Source organism: Cervus canadensis, chromosome 5 (assembly GCF_019320065.1).
Source record: "Cervus canadensis isolate Bull #8, Minnesota chromosome 5, ASM1932006v1, whole genome shotgun sequence".
NCBI lineage: Eukaryota > Metazoa > Chordata > Mammalia > Artiodactyla > Cervidae > Cervus > Cervus canadensis.
This window is the reverse complement of record NC_057390.1, coordinates 4,616,924-4,634,330: the sequence shown is the minus strand read 5'-3', so window position 1 is coordinate 4,634,330 and position 17,407 is coordinate 4,616,924. Positions and strand designations below refer to the sequence as shown.

The 17,407-nt window shown below is 44.6% G+C and overlaps 1 protein-coding gene across 6 annotated transcripts in view; it reads left to right on the top strand.

Annotated features, from left to right (window-relative positions):
- The window catches only part of AFF3 (AF4/FMR2 family member 3), a 208,538-nt gene that overhangs the window by 167,946 nt on the left and 23,185 nt on the right, over window positions 1–17,407 (top strand). For all 6 annotated transcript variants that reach the window (XM_043467932.1, XM_043467931.1, XM_043467930.1 and 3 more), the window contains 3 exons: window positions 3,591–3,792; window positions 5,850–5,971; window positions 17,177–17,240. In XM_043467932.1, the coding sequence (XP_043323867.1) occupies window positions 3,591–3,792; window positions 5,850–5,971; window positions 17,177–17,240 (388 nt within the window). The remainder of the gene's footprint in view (window positions 1–3,590; window positions 3,793–5,849; window positions 5,972–17,176; window positions 17,241–17,407) is intronic.

The following is a 17,407-nucleotide window of genomic DNA, read 5'->3' as shown; positions in this document are numbered from 1 at the left end:
GCTCATCATCAGTCATAGAAGCTCTTTCCATTTAGAAACAGCACAGCTCAGAAACCACTTTCCCTCTGCTCAGACACTCTTCACTCTCCCCAACTGTGTACATAGGATTTTTAAGGGGAGATTAATGTCTCAGTGCAACACATAAAAATGTAAGCTGAAAGGTTAGGAGAAGATGTAGAGCAGCACTAAAGCCCGGAGAGGAAATTAGAGAGCATGGGCGCCCTAGCGCAGGCGCTGCGGTGTTAGAATCACCTTGGGGAGGAAGGCCCGGGGCTCTGGAAGGGCTGAGTGAGGAGGAGCAGCAAAGACAAGCTGGCCAAGCCCACAGTCCTCTGTGCCCGGCAGGTGGTGTCCCAAAACACTGGGGACGTGTGAATGGAGAAAATGTGGCTCCAAAGTGTCTTTTATATGTGTGGCTGAGTTACACATGTGCTTCTTTGTTGATGCCTTAAATAACCTGTCTGCTGGCTCTCGTAACTGCTGTAATTGCTATAATTGCTAGTAGTGATGAGTCTAAATAATATTTGAAGATGTCTGTAACAACTGATATGACATGAAAATATCTGTGATTTCCACCGGTGACACAATCACAGGTACTGCTAGTAGCACACCTGCTAAACCACTCCTCTGCTTTCCTGCCTTCGTTCATCATTAAAGGAAATGTTCCGTGTCAGTGAGAGGTTAATGACAATGAAGATGTAATTTCTTTTCCATGCAAGTTCAGGGACGCCAGGATAAAAGCAGAGGTCCTCAATCTCCAGGGTTGAATGCCTGAAGATCTGAGATGGAGTTGATGTAATAATAATAGAAATAAAGTGCACAGTTAAATGTAATGCACTTGAATCATCCCAAAACCATCCCTGCTCCTGCTCCTGGCCCGTGAAAAAATGGTCTTCCACAAAACTGGTCCGATGCCAAAAAGATTGGGGACCCCTGTTCTAGACCCTTTGCTTGGCAGAGCCTGCTGGCTGTGATAGTTTCACTTATGTTAAGTAGGGACTCAATGCCGCTATGAAAGAGCTTTGAATTTTTCTAGGCAAAGTGGTCTGTGTATCTCTGAAATTGTGATTACCTCTGTCAAGCTGTACCAGTGTAATAAGACAATGCTATATATACGGTAATCGCATGTCCCAAAGACATGATCCCAAGAATGTTTCAAAATCACTTTAGTCAACTTCAATAGATAAACTTATGATGAAGAAGAAAAGATTGTATGTGCTTGACAGTATTTAATGTAATATTCATGTAATACAGTAATAACTTCCCTGGCAGTCCAGTGGTTAAGAGTTCACTTTCCCAATGCAGGGGGTGTGGGTTCGTTCCCTGGTCGGGGAGCTAAGACCCCATATGCTTTGTGGCAGGAAAAAAAAACATAATACTGTAATGAATTCAATAAAGACTTTTAAAATGGTCCACATCAAAAAGTCTTTTAAAAAATAAAATAAAATCATATAGTGCATGGCTTAAAATTCAACATTCAAGAAACTAAGAGCTTGGCATCTGGTCCCATCACTTCATGGCAAATAGATGGTTTAACAATGGAAACAGTGACAGATTTTATTTTCCTGGGCTCCAAAATCACTACAGATGGTGACTGCAGCCATGAAATTAAAAGACAGTTGCTCCTTGGAAGAAAAGTTATGACCAACCTAGACAGCATATTAAAAAGCAGAGACATTACTTTGCCAACAAAGGTCCGTATAGTGAAAGCTATGGTTTTTTCAGTAGTCGTGTATGGATGTGAGAGTTGGACCATAAAGAAAGCTGAGCACCGAAGAATTGATGCTTTTGAACTGTGGTGCTAGAGAAGACTCTTGAGAGTCCCTTGGACGGCAAGATCAAACCAGTCCATCCTAAAGGAAATCAGTCCTGAATATTCATTGGGAGGACTGATGCTGAAGCTGAAACTCCAATACTTTAGCCACCTGATGTAAAGAACTGACTCATTGGAAAAGACCCTGATGCTGGGAAAGATTGAAGGCAGGAGGACAAGGGACAACAGAGGATGAGAGGGTTGGATGGCATCACTGACTCAATGGACATGAGTTTGAGCAAGCTCTGGGAGTTGGTGATGGACAGGGAGGCCTGGCGTGCTGCAGTCCATGGGACTGCAAAGAGTTGGACACGACTGAGCGACTGGACTGAACTGAGTGCATGAGTGCGAAGTCAATTCAGCCAGGTCCAACTCTTTGCAACCCCGTGGACTGTAGCCCACCAGTCTCCTCTGTCCATGGAGATCTCCAGGTAGCAATGCTGGAGTGGGTTGCCGTTTTATCCTCCAGGGGATCTTCCCGACCTAGGGATTAAACCAGCGTCTCTTATGTCTCCAGCATTGGCAAGTGGATTCTTTACCACTACAGCACCACCTGAGTACTGTATGTAAAATAATAGAGACTTAGAAATAGGGTTTCTTTACTCATGTGTCAAGAAACCATTACGTTCAGACAATTAACGTCCATCTTCAGCTTCAGTGTTTCATCCTCACTGGCTGAGGGACTTCTGATTCGCCCACGGCAGTTTTCTAGAACACAGCTTCTCACTTCTCAGTTGTTGGATGCACAGTACTTTTTAAACCAGAAAGCTGTCATCAGAAATTCCCTCCCTACACAAATGTGTTTGCATAGCATTAAGCATCTTGGTTTCTCATTTGTTCTAGAGGCCTACATTTGTAATTTCTACACTGTGACCACCAACTAAGGATATTGCTTAAAAAATAAGAAGTGACCTTAATGGCTTGTTTACAACAGCACATGCAATGAAGAAGTCATAAATGCAGGGATAATGACTAACTCTTTGTCCAATGAATCTACCTTACATTAACTGACTCCACCAGGTGACTTCTAGAACCATCCCAAGTTAGCAATGATTGAGTTTATTTTGGGCTAATGTGTCTTCCTACTCTTTTTGTTTCCAAGTGAAGTAATAGAGAGAGCCCTATCCACATTACATACATTGTAAAGACCCAGATATAAGTGACTCCCTTCTGTGATGGTCCACTGGGATGTATTCAGGCATAGACAATAGTTTTGAAGGTAAAATAAGGAACTAGGAATCAGAAAATGTCATTTCTAATGACCATTTCAGTTCTTTGTATTCTGATCAATGCCTGCTTGCCTAACAACTGGAAGGTGGCTTCATGCTTGATTATTCTGCAATTGTGTTATTCTCTGTGTAATAATTAGTATAAGCTCAGGTGTTAGCAAAAGTCCTTTTGGAAGTAGAGATCTCATGTATCATTTAATTGAGTTTCCCATTACCTGCTGCTTGAACTTGTTAGGAAAACAGTAAGTGGTTTGCTGTGTATTTTGAGATCCTTGGATGAAAAGCTTGGGAAATGAAAGTATTATTCTTAGTTGTTTAGCTACAGAATTACTATTAATTCTGGGAGAATAAGTAAAGAAACAATGAACAAAATGTGTTTATTGTTTGTTACGGTCCTAATGCCATAAAATTGTTTCCTGGCATAATAATTCCCAGTAAATGTCTTCCTACCAGCAGGTTTTAAATGGGAGGTTTGGGTCATATATAAAACATTTTCCTTCCCCTGTGCTGAGTGTGTGACATTCCATTACTGTGACTTCCTTTCTCAGCTTGGCAATACCAATAAATAAAAATGAAAAAATGCTCCGGTCGCCCATCTCACCCCTCTCCGACGCATCTAAACACAAATTCTCCGGCGAGGACTTAACTTCCTCCAGCAGATCCAACAGCAACGGTCTGTTCACTTCCACCTCCTCCAACAAAAAGCATAAGGTGGAGAGCCAGCTGCAGACCCACGCCGCGGACCTCACGGTAGGTCGATGCCCTCCTGTCCCAGTTAACACAGAAATTAAACTGAGCACCCCGTACTCTTCCTGTAACCCAGCTCAGTCTAAACTCCAGCTCCAGGCCCCACAAGGCAGCCCTGAATGTTGCTCTGGGAAGACCCAGCAAGAGCTGCCCTTTGCCTCTCGCACAGGCTGTGGCCGAAGACAAAGAGGCGGTATTTTAAGCCTCTTCTGCTTAGGAACCTCTTTGGAGGACCTCATTTTCCATTCTGAAAAGAAACAGCCCTAAAGTAACTCTCCCAGGACAAAGTAAATTGGGAGTCTAGGGCCACCCAGTCTTTACATTTGATATCTTTCTTGCCCTGGGGCAGAGTCAAGCCTGGGGTTAGAGCTCAAGGCCAAAGCTGCAGGGCTCCCTGCCGCCCAAGGTCACCAAGGTGATGTCCAGTGTGAGACTGTCGCCCACCACTCCTCTCCTAGTGACCTTAACAAGGGTGATTCCAACACCCTGCATTCCCCATGGCCCCGCATGGACCCGGGTACACCCCAGGTCCACCCTGTGGACACTCACACTGCATGTGAGTTCCTCTTTACGGACACTCTCTAAGAGTGGGCATCCCTGAGTACTTTATTTAATTTCAAACTCTCCCCACTGTGCTTCTCAAAACCAGCAGGGCTTTGTGAGGCAGGGAGAAATGAGACTTGGCAATAGGACTCTGCAAACAAACAGGGGAGGCAGCGTTTCCTGCTTTATCCAGTAAATCAAAGAGGCAAAAAAAGTTGTTAAGGTCCAGCAAGAGCCTCAGTCTTACTGAACCATCAGGAAACTAAGCCTCTTAGGCACCCTCATTTGAGAGCAGTTCTCTTTAGTTCTAGGATACAAGAATCTGAGAAGATCGTTATTAGGAAAATCTGAAATAAAAAGCAAGCAATTCAAATTTTAAACCAAACACAACTTCTCTTTGCCTCTAGATCCTTCTATCACAAGCAACTATGATGTGCAGAGGATCTTTAGCCAATTACAGACTTTATTTAGACCTTCTTTCACTAAACAGGTGTTTATCAAGGAAGTACTTATTGTGTCCCAGGCACTCTGCTAAGCAATAGAGATGCATTGATGATCTAACAGATTCAATCTCTGCCTGCAGGAAGCTTACAGTCTAGCTGAGGAGAGCCACTTAGACCAGGGTTCACACACATCCATAATTTACTACTCTGCCTGCCAAAAAAGAAATGCCCAGAGTCCTAGAGGCTCTCATAACAAAGAGGCTTGATCCGCACATAAAATCAGCCCGTACTTAAAGAAACACTGGTATCTAGTCCACTTTAATTACTTCAGAGGAATCCATTTGAATTTCCTAACCAAAGACAGGGTGTTTTATGATCCAAATGATCAGCACACAGTAGGTGCTCCCTAAATATCTGTATCTCCAGGAGAAAAAAAAGGATGTTTAAATTTTCCCCCAGATAGAGAGTGTTCCTTTTTAAAGCACATTTTAAATAATTTCTTGCAACACCCATCGGCTCTTCCTTTCCGGCACAGACAGCTGATGAGAACCAGTCAGTCTATGACCTGAACCTCTCGTGAGGAACACAGCTCGGTGGTTCTGAGAGCTCAGGTCCTAGACCAGCACTCTGAAACTTGTGCAGAATGCGTGTTCTCAGGCCCTCCCCCAGACCTACGGAGACGGAGATGCTGGCGTGGTCTCGGCTGTCTGTGCGTTAATGGTGATTCTGATGTGGTCAGTTTGGAGAACCATGGGTCTAGCAACCGGCAAGAGTAGGAGCCTGAGTCCTAGCCTGCAGCCGGCACCCGCAGCAGCCGTCTGAGCTTCGGCAGGTTCAGGATCTGGATGTGCGAGAGCAAGACTAAGACCTCCCTGGTGATGATGTTGTGGGGATGACATCTGACCACACGCATAAAAGCTTCCGGCTTGAGACCTGAAATGCATGCATTTCTCTTTCTTAATCGAAACAAAAAACGCTATCACGTCTAACCTAGAACCCAAGCAATTCTAAGGGGTTACTCCTTCAGCCAGAGGGCCAGTTTCTCAAAGGTGGGTGTGTTTGTTTGTTGTCTAGAAAGCGGCTCACAACAATTCCGAAAGCATTCTCCACAAGTCACGGCCGCAGACAGAGCCCTGGTCTCCAGGCGCCAACGGCCACCGGGACTGCAAGAGGCAGAAACTCATCTTCGATGATATGTAAGTGTGGAGTCTTGCTGATGTGGGGAAGCCCAGATAAGTGGGAACAGGGAGATGGTTTGTATGTGTATGTCTATATTAGACACATAGAAACCATAGTGTGGCCGTTTCTGTCATGTGACCCAGTCAGTTAAATGTCACCCTCTCAAAGGAAATTGCTGAGTGCACCCCCTGCGCCCTTGCGGGGCAGTGGTTTGAATGAATGGAACAACCAGGGCTAGCACGGTTGTATCCAGGATGCCAGAAAACTAAGGCAAATGGCATCAAGGAGTCTTATATTTCTGAGCACCTGCATTTGAGGTTGTATGCTACCAGAAAGAGGCGTTTCTGTCTTTGTAAACTGTAACAGGCAAAGAAAAATAGTGATTCGCTCCTGAAAGCTTTCTGTTCTCTAAAATGCTGTAAGTCTTTATAAAGGTGTAAATAATTCTTATACAGGAAAAAAATATCCTGTCATCCATCCCCCCATCATAGTGCCAAAACCCAAGTATTTCATTCCCAGCATCAACTCAAGAGGCGGAGAAACAAAAGAAGAAGATGAATAAATATAGCATCCTGGAAAGCTCGGGAGATGCCAAAAATGACACATGAGAAATGATAAAATGATACTGAAAATTATTTAGGCTCTTAGGGAAAAAAATATGTGTCAAGGACAAGCCTCCAGGGCAGGAGATACGGTTTCAAGAGTTTGGCTTGAATCCCATTGTCAACTTCAGCTATTCAGCAAGCATACAGTTGTGTATCTGTGGGAGTCATGCCCTTAAATCCCCAGCAGGGAGCAGCAGACAACAGTGAGAGACCCCCTGCCCCCTGACTGCTGACCGTCCAGCTGAGGGGACAGACTGTAAACCACGCACCCCACCCACAGTCAAAAGCCAAAATGGTGCTAAATGTCCCTGAGTCCCTGCTTCCTAATCAGAAAAGGTGAGTCATGACCCTGGCCTCCTGGCGGGTCCCCTGGGACCCAGTGAGACGGCCCCTTCTCAGAGTGACCACCTGGAGAGTTGAACGCTGTCTCTTTCACCCTCATCTTCCTCCCAGCCTTCTGTCCCACCCTGTCTTTACCAAAAGTGTAGACAAGGTCTGTTTCTTCATGTCTGAGAAACAGGAATACTAAGTTGTCTCCCTCAGGCCCTGCTTGGACTTCATTAAGCTAACAAGGAGATAGACTTCGGGGATTGAGAGCCAAATCCAGCTTTTTTGTTTCTTCATTGGACACACTCCCAGATGATTGAGTTTAGTAAAGCCTAAGGGTGGCCCAGGAGAACGTGCGTTTTTCTCCTCTTCCTGTGATCGCACCTGCACTCAACCCCACACATGCTCTCCCTGACCCTCACCGGCTGCCCTTTCCCTCATCTCACTGCCCTGGGCAGCCAGAGAAGTGGTAATTAACCCCCAGGGTGAGGGGCGTGTAATGGGAGTACAATCCAATCCGACAGTCAACTGCATATACAATTAGTGTTTGGTGGTGTAAATTGTTCAAAGGGAGCATTAACCATTTATAAAAACAGGCAATTGGAATTGTATTTAATGACAATGTGGAAATTTGCATTTGGAAGATGTAGGAATCTTTTGATTTTCATCTTAATTAAGGATGCTGTCCCTAATATTAAGAAGCAAATTGAAGATAAAGTAGATACAGATGGGTCAGCCTCTGTATCCTTCAACTTGTAACTCAGTTCCTTGAGGAATGAAAAACAGTTATACTTGTCTTATAAGTCAAGTCTTTATAAGAATGGAAATGTGGCTCTATACATCATTCAAACCAAGTTTGCTGAGGTTTTGGGCCCCAAACCTCCCCTATCCATCTCAAGAAGCTTGCTGAGGGGGAGGGATAGACTGAGAGTTTGGGGTTAGGAGATGCAAACTAGTGTATATAGGATGGATAAACAGCAAGATCTTTCTGTATAGCATAGGGAACCATATTCTCTATCCTGGGATAAACCATAGTGGAAAGGAATATGAAGAGGAATGTACATATGTGCATAACTAGTCACCTTACTATCCAGCAGAAATTAACATTGTAAATCAGCTGTATTCAATAAAAAGTAAATTTAAAGAAAGAATAATGCAGATATTATAATAGTGCAGATAGTGCAATAAAGATCTGGTGATAGGAAACAAAAAAAGAAGAGGAAGAAGTCATAGTCTAACAAAGTGAGCGTACACACACATTCAACAGTAAGGTACCTGGATCATCAAACATATCAAGGGCGTGGTGTTTAAACAGACACATATGGGAAATTAACATGTAAGGCATTTTCCAATGTATAGACCAGAAAGCTAAGTCCAAAACAGCAACAGCTAAACAGTCCTACATGGACCCGCAGCTCCTTGGACTGTTTACAAGAGGAAATGTCTCTCAATCTGCTGGGACGGCGGCTAATGTAATTTTGTCCCTATCTGTATCAAACCAAGAGGCTGTTACCATGCATTCTTCCCATTAGCAAACTGTGTGATTTTTCTGGCTGACAGCTACAATAAAACTGTTTCTCCTTTTATGGATATAGATGGAATTTAAAAAAAGCCCTCTTACATATCCATCATATGGAGAGAGAGACATCTTCCAATTGCCATGTGTCCCAATTGATTTGAAATCCATGACAGTAAAGAAACACGCGGCTCAAACAGCCACTCAGCCACTGAACTGAGAAAATCATGGGGAAATTCTTCAAGCTTGAAAAGCAACAACAGGCACTGTCTCTTCCTTGGAACAATAAAAATATGGGTCTTAAGAGATCACTGGGCTAGGAAGTCACCTAAAAGTGTGTAAAGTGTTCAGCTGGTATGTGCTGAGGTCCGGGGGGGAGTGGGGGTGTATGCTTCATTCATTCCGTTATTAGTTCAGGGAAGATGGCGGTCCATGGGCGGCCTCTGCAGGAAACTCCTCTGCGATCACAGTTCTCAGCCTCCTCCTGCTTTCTCCGCTCTGCACCGGCTTCAAGGACCATGATCTGGCTCCTGTCACTTTCCTTGTCTTGTCCTCACTGGAGGTGTCAACAGGCAGTGACATGAACAAAGAGAGATCACCAGAAGGAAAGAAGGAACTAGAGAATTAGCACCAAAATGATTTAGAGTTGATAGAAATCCAGTTATTGCACTCCCCAAAGTAACAGTTGCCATCCTGTCATTTCCCTTTTAGAGCCGCATCCCATAGCTTTAAAAAAAAAAAAAAATAGTAAACTCATCCTTTTGTATTATAAATACTCGTTAATGGTTGAATAAACTTGCATTTCAGACAACAGTCAGAATTCAGCAGGCACTCCGGTAACAACTGTTGAATGACCCTAAATGGAATAACATTCTGGAGGGGGTGGGGGGGTTGAAAATGTTAGTTGCTCAGTCATGTTTGTCTCTTTGTGACTCCAGGGGCCGTAGTCCACCAGGCTCCTCTGTCTGTGGAATTCTCCAGGCAAAAATACTGGAGTGGGTTGCCATTTCCTTCTCCAGAGGATCTTCCCGATCTTGGGATCGAACCCAGGTCTTCTGCATTGCAGGCAGATTCTTCACCGTCTGAGCCACCAGGGAAGCCTGTCTGGCAGGGGCCAGGGGGTAGTGCCTGCATCCTTTTTTTCTTTTTTTTTTTTCCGTGAATGTAAGGAATTACTACAGGCAAGTCAATTTAAATTCATAGTCTTCCAGCCCCTTCTCCTAGGTTACTTACCAATTCAGCAGGTACCAGGTGGTGCCTTCGGAATGCAGATAGAACTGAACAGAATAACTTATTTTAAAAATGTGATCCAGATCAGCCTGTCCTGCAGGCTCAGACGGGAGGCAGTAGGACTGCACCTCCTCCTCCCGTGATGTTTAGCCGTGTGCCACTTTCAGTCCTCAACGGGGTTTTTTTTTCAAGCTTCTTCTTTTGTGTTAGGGAATAGCCGATTCGCAATGTTGTAATAGCTTCCGGTGAACGGCAAAGGGAGGCAGTTATCCATAGACCTGTGTCCGCTCTCCCCCAAACTCCCCTCCCATCCAGGCTGCCACATGACACTGAGCGAGTTCCCTCTGCTATAATCTTTTGCTGGTTATCCATTTTAAATATGATGGGGCTTCTCCGATTGCTCAGTGGGTAAAGAATATACCTGCAATGCAGAAGACACAGGAGATGAGGGTTTGGTCCCTGAGTCGGGAAGATGCCCTGGAGGAGGACACGGCAACCCACTCCAGTATTCTTGTCTGGAGAATCCCATGGACAGAGGAGCCTGGTGGACTACAGTCCATGTGGTTGCAAAGAGTCGGACGTGTGCGTGCTAAGTCACCTCAGTCGTGTCCGACTCTTTGCGGCCCTATGGACTGCAGCCCACCAGGCTCCTCTGTCCATGGGATTCTCCAGACAAGAATACTGGAGTGGGTTGCCGTGTCCTCCTCCAGGGCATCTTCCCGACTCAGGGATCAAACCCACGTCTCTTATGTCTTCTACATTGGCAGGTGGGTTCTTTACCACTAGTGCCACCTGGGGAGGCCGAAAGAGTCGGACAGGACTGAGCAACTAGGCACACACACAACATTTTAAATATAGCAGTGTGTACATATGGATCCCAAACGCCCTAATTATCCCTCTCCACATCCTGCCCTCTGGCAACCAGGAGCTCATTCTATAAGTCCATGAGTCTCTGTTTTATAAGTCAGTTCATTTGTGTCATTTATTTTTAGATTCCACATGTAAGGGATGTCATCCAATATTTCTCCTTCTCTATCTGACTATCTTCACTCAGTATGACAATGTCTAGGTCCATGCATGTTGCTGCAAATGGCATTATTTCATTCATTTTAATGGACAGCTCTGGTTTTAAGGTGACGCTGGTGTGATTACCAAACTTTTGTTTCAAAAATCTGTTAGGAATTTATATCCATGAGTAACAGCACTTCATTCAACCCAAAGCCTAGAAACCGACCTTATTAGTGCAAAGCCATGAGCTATAAATCTCTTGGTGTCATCACTAGTGACGGGAGAGTTCTTGGCGGTGGAAAATCTCGAGAACAGCTGTGTCACGAAGGCCTCAGTGCAGACGTCTGAGCACAGCTGATGGCGAAGCGCTTGGCCTCCGTTCACCCGTGCCATATTGCTTTGCCGGGGAGCCAGAGAACCCCGGATGCCAACCTGCCTGCTGCTTCCAGAAGGATGTGCTGACTCTCTTGCCCACATTTCACAAGGAAGAGTCAGTCACGATCATCACATTCAGCCAAGCCTCCAAACGCCCCATCTGTCCCCGTGGCATCAATTATAGGAGCCCGGCTACTGAAACCTCCAGACGCTGAGAAAAGACCCCCTCGCCACGCGATGCTAAAGCCACGACCTGTGCCGTGTGGCTGGCAGGTCCGGAAGACGGAGTTGGCACTTGTGATGTAATGATACTCAGCATTCTTATAGCTGGAAGGATTTTAATTTTATAGACGATGGAAGACTCCTGTATGTGAAAGGTCAGGTGATTTATTCAAAGGACCCCGACTGAAATCCTTATGTAGGTGATATTAGATCAAGGCAAGGCACTCCTGTGGTGGGCTGGCCATGACCATTCCCCTCCCGAGGGGCCCCTCTGCCTCCCATTGCTTCAAAGCTGGACCCCACCCCTCCTGATAATACCATTCCTGTGCCTTTCTTTCTTCATATGGAATTTTTTCCCTTATGAAATCCCTCTCAGCCAAGGTTGGTTTGTTTGTTTGTTTTTAGTCAAAACAGAGAGAAAGAAAGAACAAAAGGATTTGGTCAGAGGTTGGGAGGGCAAGAATGGTGGACAGGGCCTTTCAGATCATTCTGATTGAAATCTGAGCCCTCTGATCCTTTTAAGGGCTTTGTAAAATGATTTTATCTTACCTGTGACACCCGGAGAAGAACAGCAATCTAATTGATGAGTTTCCACTTAAACAGAAAGTTGCTTATGATAGAATGACAAAAACCTGCACATTTAGCCTGCGTGTCCTGGAAAGCATGTGTTATTTTTTAAGTGTGGCCAGGAGAGGAGTCTCCTGTGAGAGCCTGTGACCTGTGGGAGAAACGATGTGTCATCGCTCGTGCTTCTGAGAAGCCAGGGATTTAGGGGTCCGAGCCAACATCAAGGGCATAGAAACAAAAGCTGCATTTGAATTCTTGTGCTTAAAAGTTAATGTGCTTAGTTGCTCAGTCATGTCGGACTCTTTGTGACCCCATGGACTGCAGCCCACCAAGTTCTTCTGTCCGTGGAATTCTGCAGGCAAGAATACTGGAGTGGGTAGCCATTCCCTTCTCCAGGGGATCTTCCTGACCCAGGGATCGAACCCATGTCTCCTGCATTGCAGGCAGATTCTTTACTGTCTGAATCACAAGGGATGCTGTAAGCAGCCTTCTCACTTCTTTCTGGAAGTGCTCATAAAGTCAACGGCAGCACCGGGGCCCCTGGCTATGAAGTGCCCTCACCCACAGCATTCATCTAGTGCGTGGAACACAGTTCCTCCACTTCTTACACGTTCTTAGGGAAAAAAGAACCTCACAGCTTGGGCCATGGTAACACCTCCAGGACTTATCAGATGACAAGCTGACAGGCCTATCAGATGATGAATTCATCTGGTGTGCAGTTGCATCATTGTCTGGTTTGGATTCCAACTTCCTAAGAAAATTATCTCAACTTGTGCGGTGCCAGGGAACCTGTTTGTTCAGACACGTCAGGCTTTCCATCTCTGCCAGTTTTCACAAAACAGGCTGGCTCTGCCGGGTTGGGGGTGGTGTTGGGGTGCTGGCGTTTCACAGAGGTAGGAGTCACAGAAAGCTGCCTGCCAGCCTGTCCGTGGGAGGGCATTTAGTTCCATCTCGGTCTCACAGGAGAACAAAGCATCAGGGCGCTGTGATACTCCCATGCCAGCAGAAACATGAGGGTGGCTCAGACCTACTGCTGCTGAGCTAAGGCCACGGGTATGCTCGTAGGGGCGCTGGGAGGAGAGGAGGATACTGCTCTCTGGATCCAGTGCTCACATTACTTTTGGTGCCAAGAGCTCTTATAACAAACATACATGTGGCTCAGCCTAGGTTTTTAGATCCTCCAAGCCTAGGTTCTAAAGAGCGCCTGAGATGCAGTCAGTTACATGCGTGATGTTTAACTGTACTTTTCTTAGGTTTTCTCATGGATTAGCATCAAATACCATCACCCTGAGAAACAATGTGAAGAATGTTATTATCACAATGAAAAGCAAAACTCTAGGTTTTCCACATTTAAGAATAAAAAAAAAAGACTGGAGGAAAAATCGGTTTGAGCACTGAGATAATTAGGTTTCATTTTAGTGCCTCTGCAGTCTTACGTTCTGTAGCTGCCGCAGTGGTGGCAGCAGTTTTATCTTCCTGCTGACTTGAAGGTCACCACCAGAGTGATGCCTCCCTGACAGCACGTGTCCATGGCGTCGCTGGGCAATCTGGGTGACGTCCCGTCATCCAGTTGCCTTTATAATGACCTGACCTGGAACCGAGGCTCCAGAGATCACCTGAGAGGAGAAAATGGGCCAATCACCAGGCAGTCTTCAGTGACTCAGTGCAGTGAGATGCAAAGATGAGAATTCTCATGTGTTCCTAAACAGGCCCTGATAGTACATTTCTTCAGCATCTCAGGTTAATGTTGTCACTCCTGTGATACAGGCAGAAAATAGATGTGTTACTTATCCACATACACTATTGTGAGAGTCTGTGACTCAGCCTCCATCCCAGGTTTAAAGAATATATTTACTCACTACACATAAAAGCAGCCCTGATGGCGATATCCATATGGGGAATTCGATGCCACTGACACCCCAGGGATAACTTAAAAGGCTAGTAAAAACGAAGATGCCTTGGCTTATTACCAGAATTCTTTCATGAAAACAAAATGTGTTTGAAAAAATGATGATCTGTCAGTGAAGAGGTCTACAAAAAAGAGGGCAAGAGAAAAATGACCAAACTCCTCTACTCGAGTGTGGGACTGATAATGATGCGGAGACTATCAGGTTGCCATGGAGATGTTCTCTGGCTCGTTGGCTTCGAGGCTGCACCCCATCAGAAGCCAACACTCTCTCTTCTAAACTCGAAATGTGAATGCATGGGGGACTCATTTCTCTTCTACCATGTACCTAAAACAAGGTGGAAAAGATCAAAGAGGTCTACGGCAGGGCCCACACTGAAAATATTGTAGCTGCCAGCTTGCACACATGTGATGACTGCAGCCCGGGACAGCTCAGAAGGTAATTAAGTGCCTGGAAGTGAAGTGTGAACAAGAAGCGGTACCCGAGATCAGGAAAGACATAGCTGAGCTTGAGCCAAAATTACCAAGAAGGCCTTTTGTTGTTGTTCAGTCGCTAAGTCGTGTCCAACTCTTTGTGACTGCATGGACTGCAGCACGCCAGGCTTCCCTGCCCTTCAGCATCTCCCAGAGTGTGCTCACACTCGTGTCCGTTGAGTCGGTCATGCCATCCAACCATCTCATCCTCTGTTGCGGCCTTCTTCTCCTGCCTTCAATCTTTCCCAGCAAAAAGGCCTTAGGGTCTAAGAATTAGAGACACAAGCAACATCTGGCTCACTGTAAGCATTTAATGAAGGAGCAGAGAGGAGGGTGTTCTAGGGATGAGGGAAGGGATGAGCAGGGCTGAAATGTTGACCAGCCAGTGAGGACACCACTCACTGTGGTTGAGGGACTGGGTGAGTAAGTAATGCAGTGAAGAGGGTTAGGCAAGATTAGGGACCGGAACTGAGATTCAGTTTCAGAGGCCCTGGAGTTTGATTTTAGATCTGTGAGTAGGGTGGTGATATATAACGAAAGACATATTTTACAAACATCGCTCAAGAGTTAAAGCTCAGGAGAGATGGGACAGGAGTGAAACTCGAGGCCGGGAGAGGTATTGAAAGCCTGGACCTGGGTGGATGTGGTCCTTGAGGAAAGAAGGGGGTATTGACAAGGAAGCCTTCATAGCATGTGATAACAGCAGGGAGGAAAGGGATGGAGGTACGGGAGCTCCTTTCCTGAACAGGTAGGCTCCAGGACCCCATGTGAACTCAGGAGTCAGACCTGGCTTCCAGCTAGCGGTAGATCTGGTCTTCTGTTCTGGGGCATTCAGCAAAAAGACAAAAAATATTGCAGAGGATTTTTAAGATATGAGCCTATTCTGTATGGTGCTATTATGGTGGATATACGTCATCATACAGTTTTCAAAACCCATAGAATGTGCCACACCAAGAGTGAATCCAAATGTAAACTACAGACTTCAGGTGATAATGACATGTTAGTTTAGGCTTTTTTTTTTTTTTAATCTGACTGTGCCGGCACGTGGGATCTTTTCGTGCAGCATGAAAACTCCTAGTTGTGGCATGTGGAATCTAGTTCACCAACCAGGGATCAAACCTGGGCCCCCTGCACTGGGAACTTTGAGTCTTAGCCACTGGGCCATCAAGGAAGTCACTCAGTTTAGGTTTATCAATTGTAACAAATGGGCTGCTCAATCGAGGGGTGTTAGTAGTAAGGGAGGCTGTCCACGTGTAGAACCAAGTGGTTTATGGTTTTTTCTACTTTCTACTGTATTTTCTACTTCATTTTGCTCTGAGCCTAAAACTGCTCAGAAAACTTGACAGTCTATTAAAAAACAAGAACAAAAATAATGTAAATTGCCAGAGTTGGCATCAAAGACCCAACAGATAGGCAGTATGTGTTCAAAGGTCAATCTGTGGACAAAGAAGAATAAACCACCATGAAAAGCAACCAAAACGTCATTAAATGGAATAAACATAGAGGAAATAAATTGGAGAAAGAAGAGATGGTCGAAGCTGGGCCTTCCTTTGAAGGAACCCACAGGCTTCACCCACCAGTGCAGACCCGTCAGGATGAAAGGAAGGGCTCAGGCCCGTGTGGCAGGGAAGACATGAAGGGATCATGACCCAGAGACAGGAGTTTCATCATAAACATAGGGGGGCCCTGCAGCCACATTCCTATCTCCTTGTTGGGAAAGTTAAATATTCCCAGCATGTTACCACAAGTGCTGACGACAATTTATGGGGAAGAAGAGACAGAAAACCAAGGTCTTTCTCTTGCTTCTGTGATTTGTGACCCAAGATTAAGTATTTGCTTTTATCCTGGTTTGTCCATTTGTTTGACTGATTAAACCATTCAAATGAGGATCACAGTTTTGGATGGTAATATCATTGACACGATCTGTGTGATTTTTTTAAGCATTTTGACCCCTTAGATAAAAAAGGATGCTCTGGCTACCTAATATTGTAGTATGGAAAAAGACTCATTAGAATCTGAAAGAAGGCAGTTCAAAATAAGTGTGTTAAATAGACTACACAGTGTATGATTAATATCACTACTAACATCTTATCTCCCATCAGGGTGTGCTGCCTTATGTTGAGTATTCATGAATAGGTCAAGTTTGTTGATTACATAAAGACCCATAATACACAAAAGGTTTATACTGATGGTTCCTAAACTATGTAGATTTTTAAAAATCCACCTGACGAAGTACTTAAAGGTGCTGTCTGATGAGTGGTTTAGTGTAACTTGGGGTCATTTCACACTCTCAGATTCGTCCCTGGATAAATTACCTTCATCTTGCAGCAGAGTCGGGTTATTGCTTTAACAATGCCCATGCCTGGGATTAAATGTTTACCAGCCAGCTAATCAGAACTCAAGAGAATACAAGGTAGACATCATTTTACAATTAGCTTCATTACAACTGGAATGCAATCATTCCAGCGTCACCTCTTTTCATTTCTCACTGCAAAGCTTTAAAATAATTATAGAGACACATACAACTTTAGGTACCAGTTATGCAAACAGACAACACTGATTTTCATAAGGCTAGACAAAGACATACACCTATGTACAACTATACAATTATTATATCTTTGCCATCTTTGTACCAAAAACAGATTGTTTTACGTAAGTGTCATGTGAAATAAGATTTTGCATTTTCTTAACCATGAAATAAAAAAATCTGATTTACAAATTAGGCGCTGGGGATCCATGTTAAAAAATCACTGTAAACATATATACTTATCTATATATTTAGCATGTTTTGAATTGCTAACTTAAGAACAATATAATGGTTGTCTTTTACATATAGGCGGCAGTAGTTTGGAAATGCGAAAAAAAAAAAATACTGATTCCATCTTAAGCAGAGTCTTGAAATTGTGGTTGAAGTTTGAGCAAAGGAAAGAATATTTGCTGAATATCTTACACTTGCTCAGTAATGATATTTCATGTCGCTCTCTCCTCGTAGGCCACGCAGTGCAGATTATTTTATGCAAGAAGCTAAGCGAATGAAGCATAAAGCAGATGCGATGGTAAGACCTTTTCTCTCCAGATCTGTTCCTCCAAATTACGTTTGTACCGCAGCTTCATCGCTGGGGCAGCATAGCCAGGATAATTATAAAATCTATTACAAGGATGGCTGGGTCTGTTAAATGCAGAAGTGTTTATATAATCCAGGGCTCATGGCCCAATAAATTAT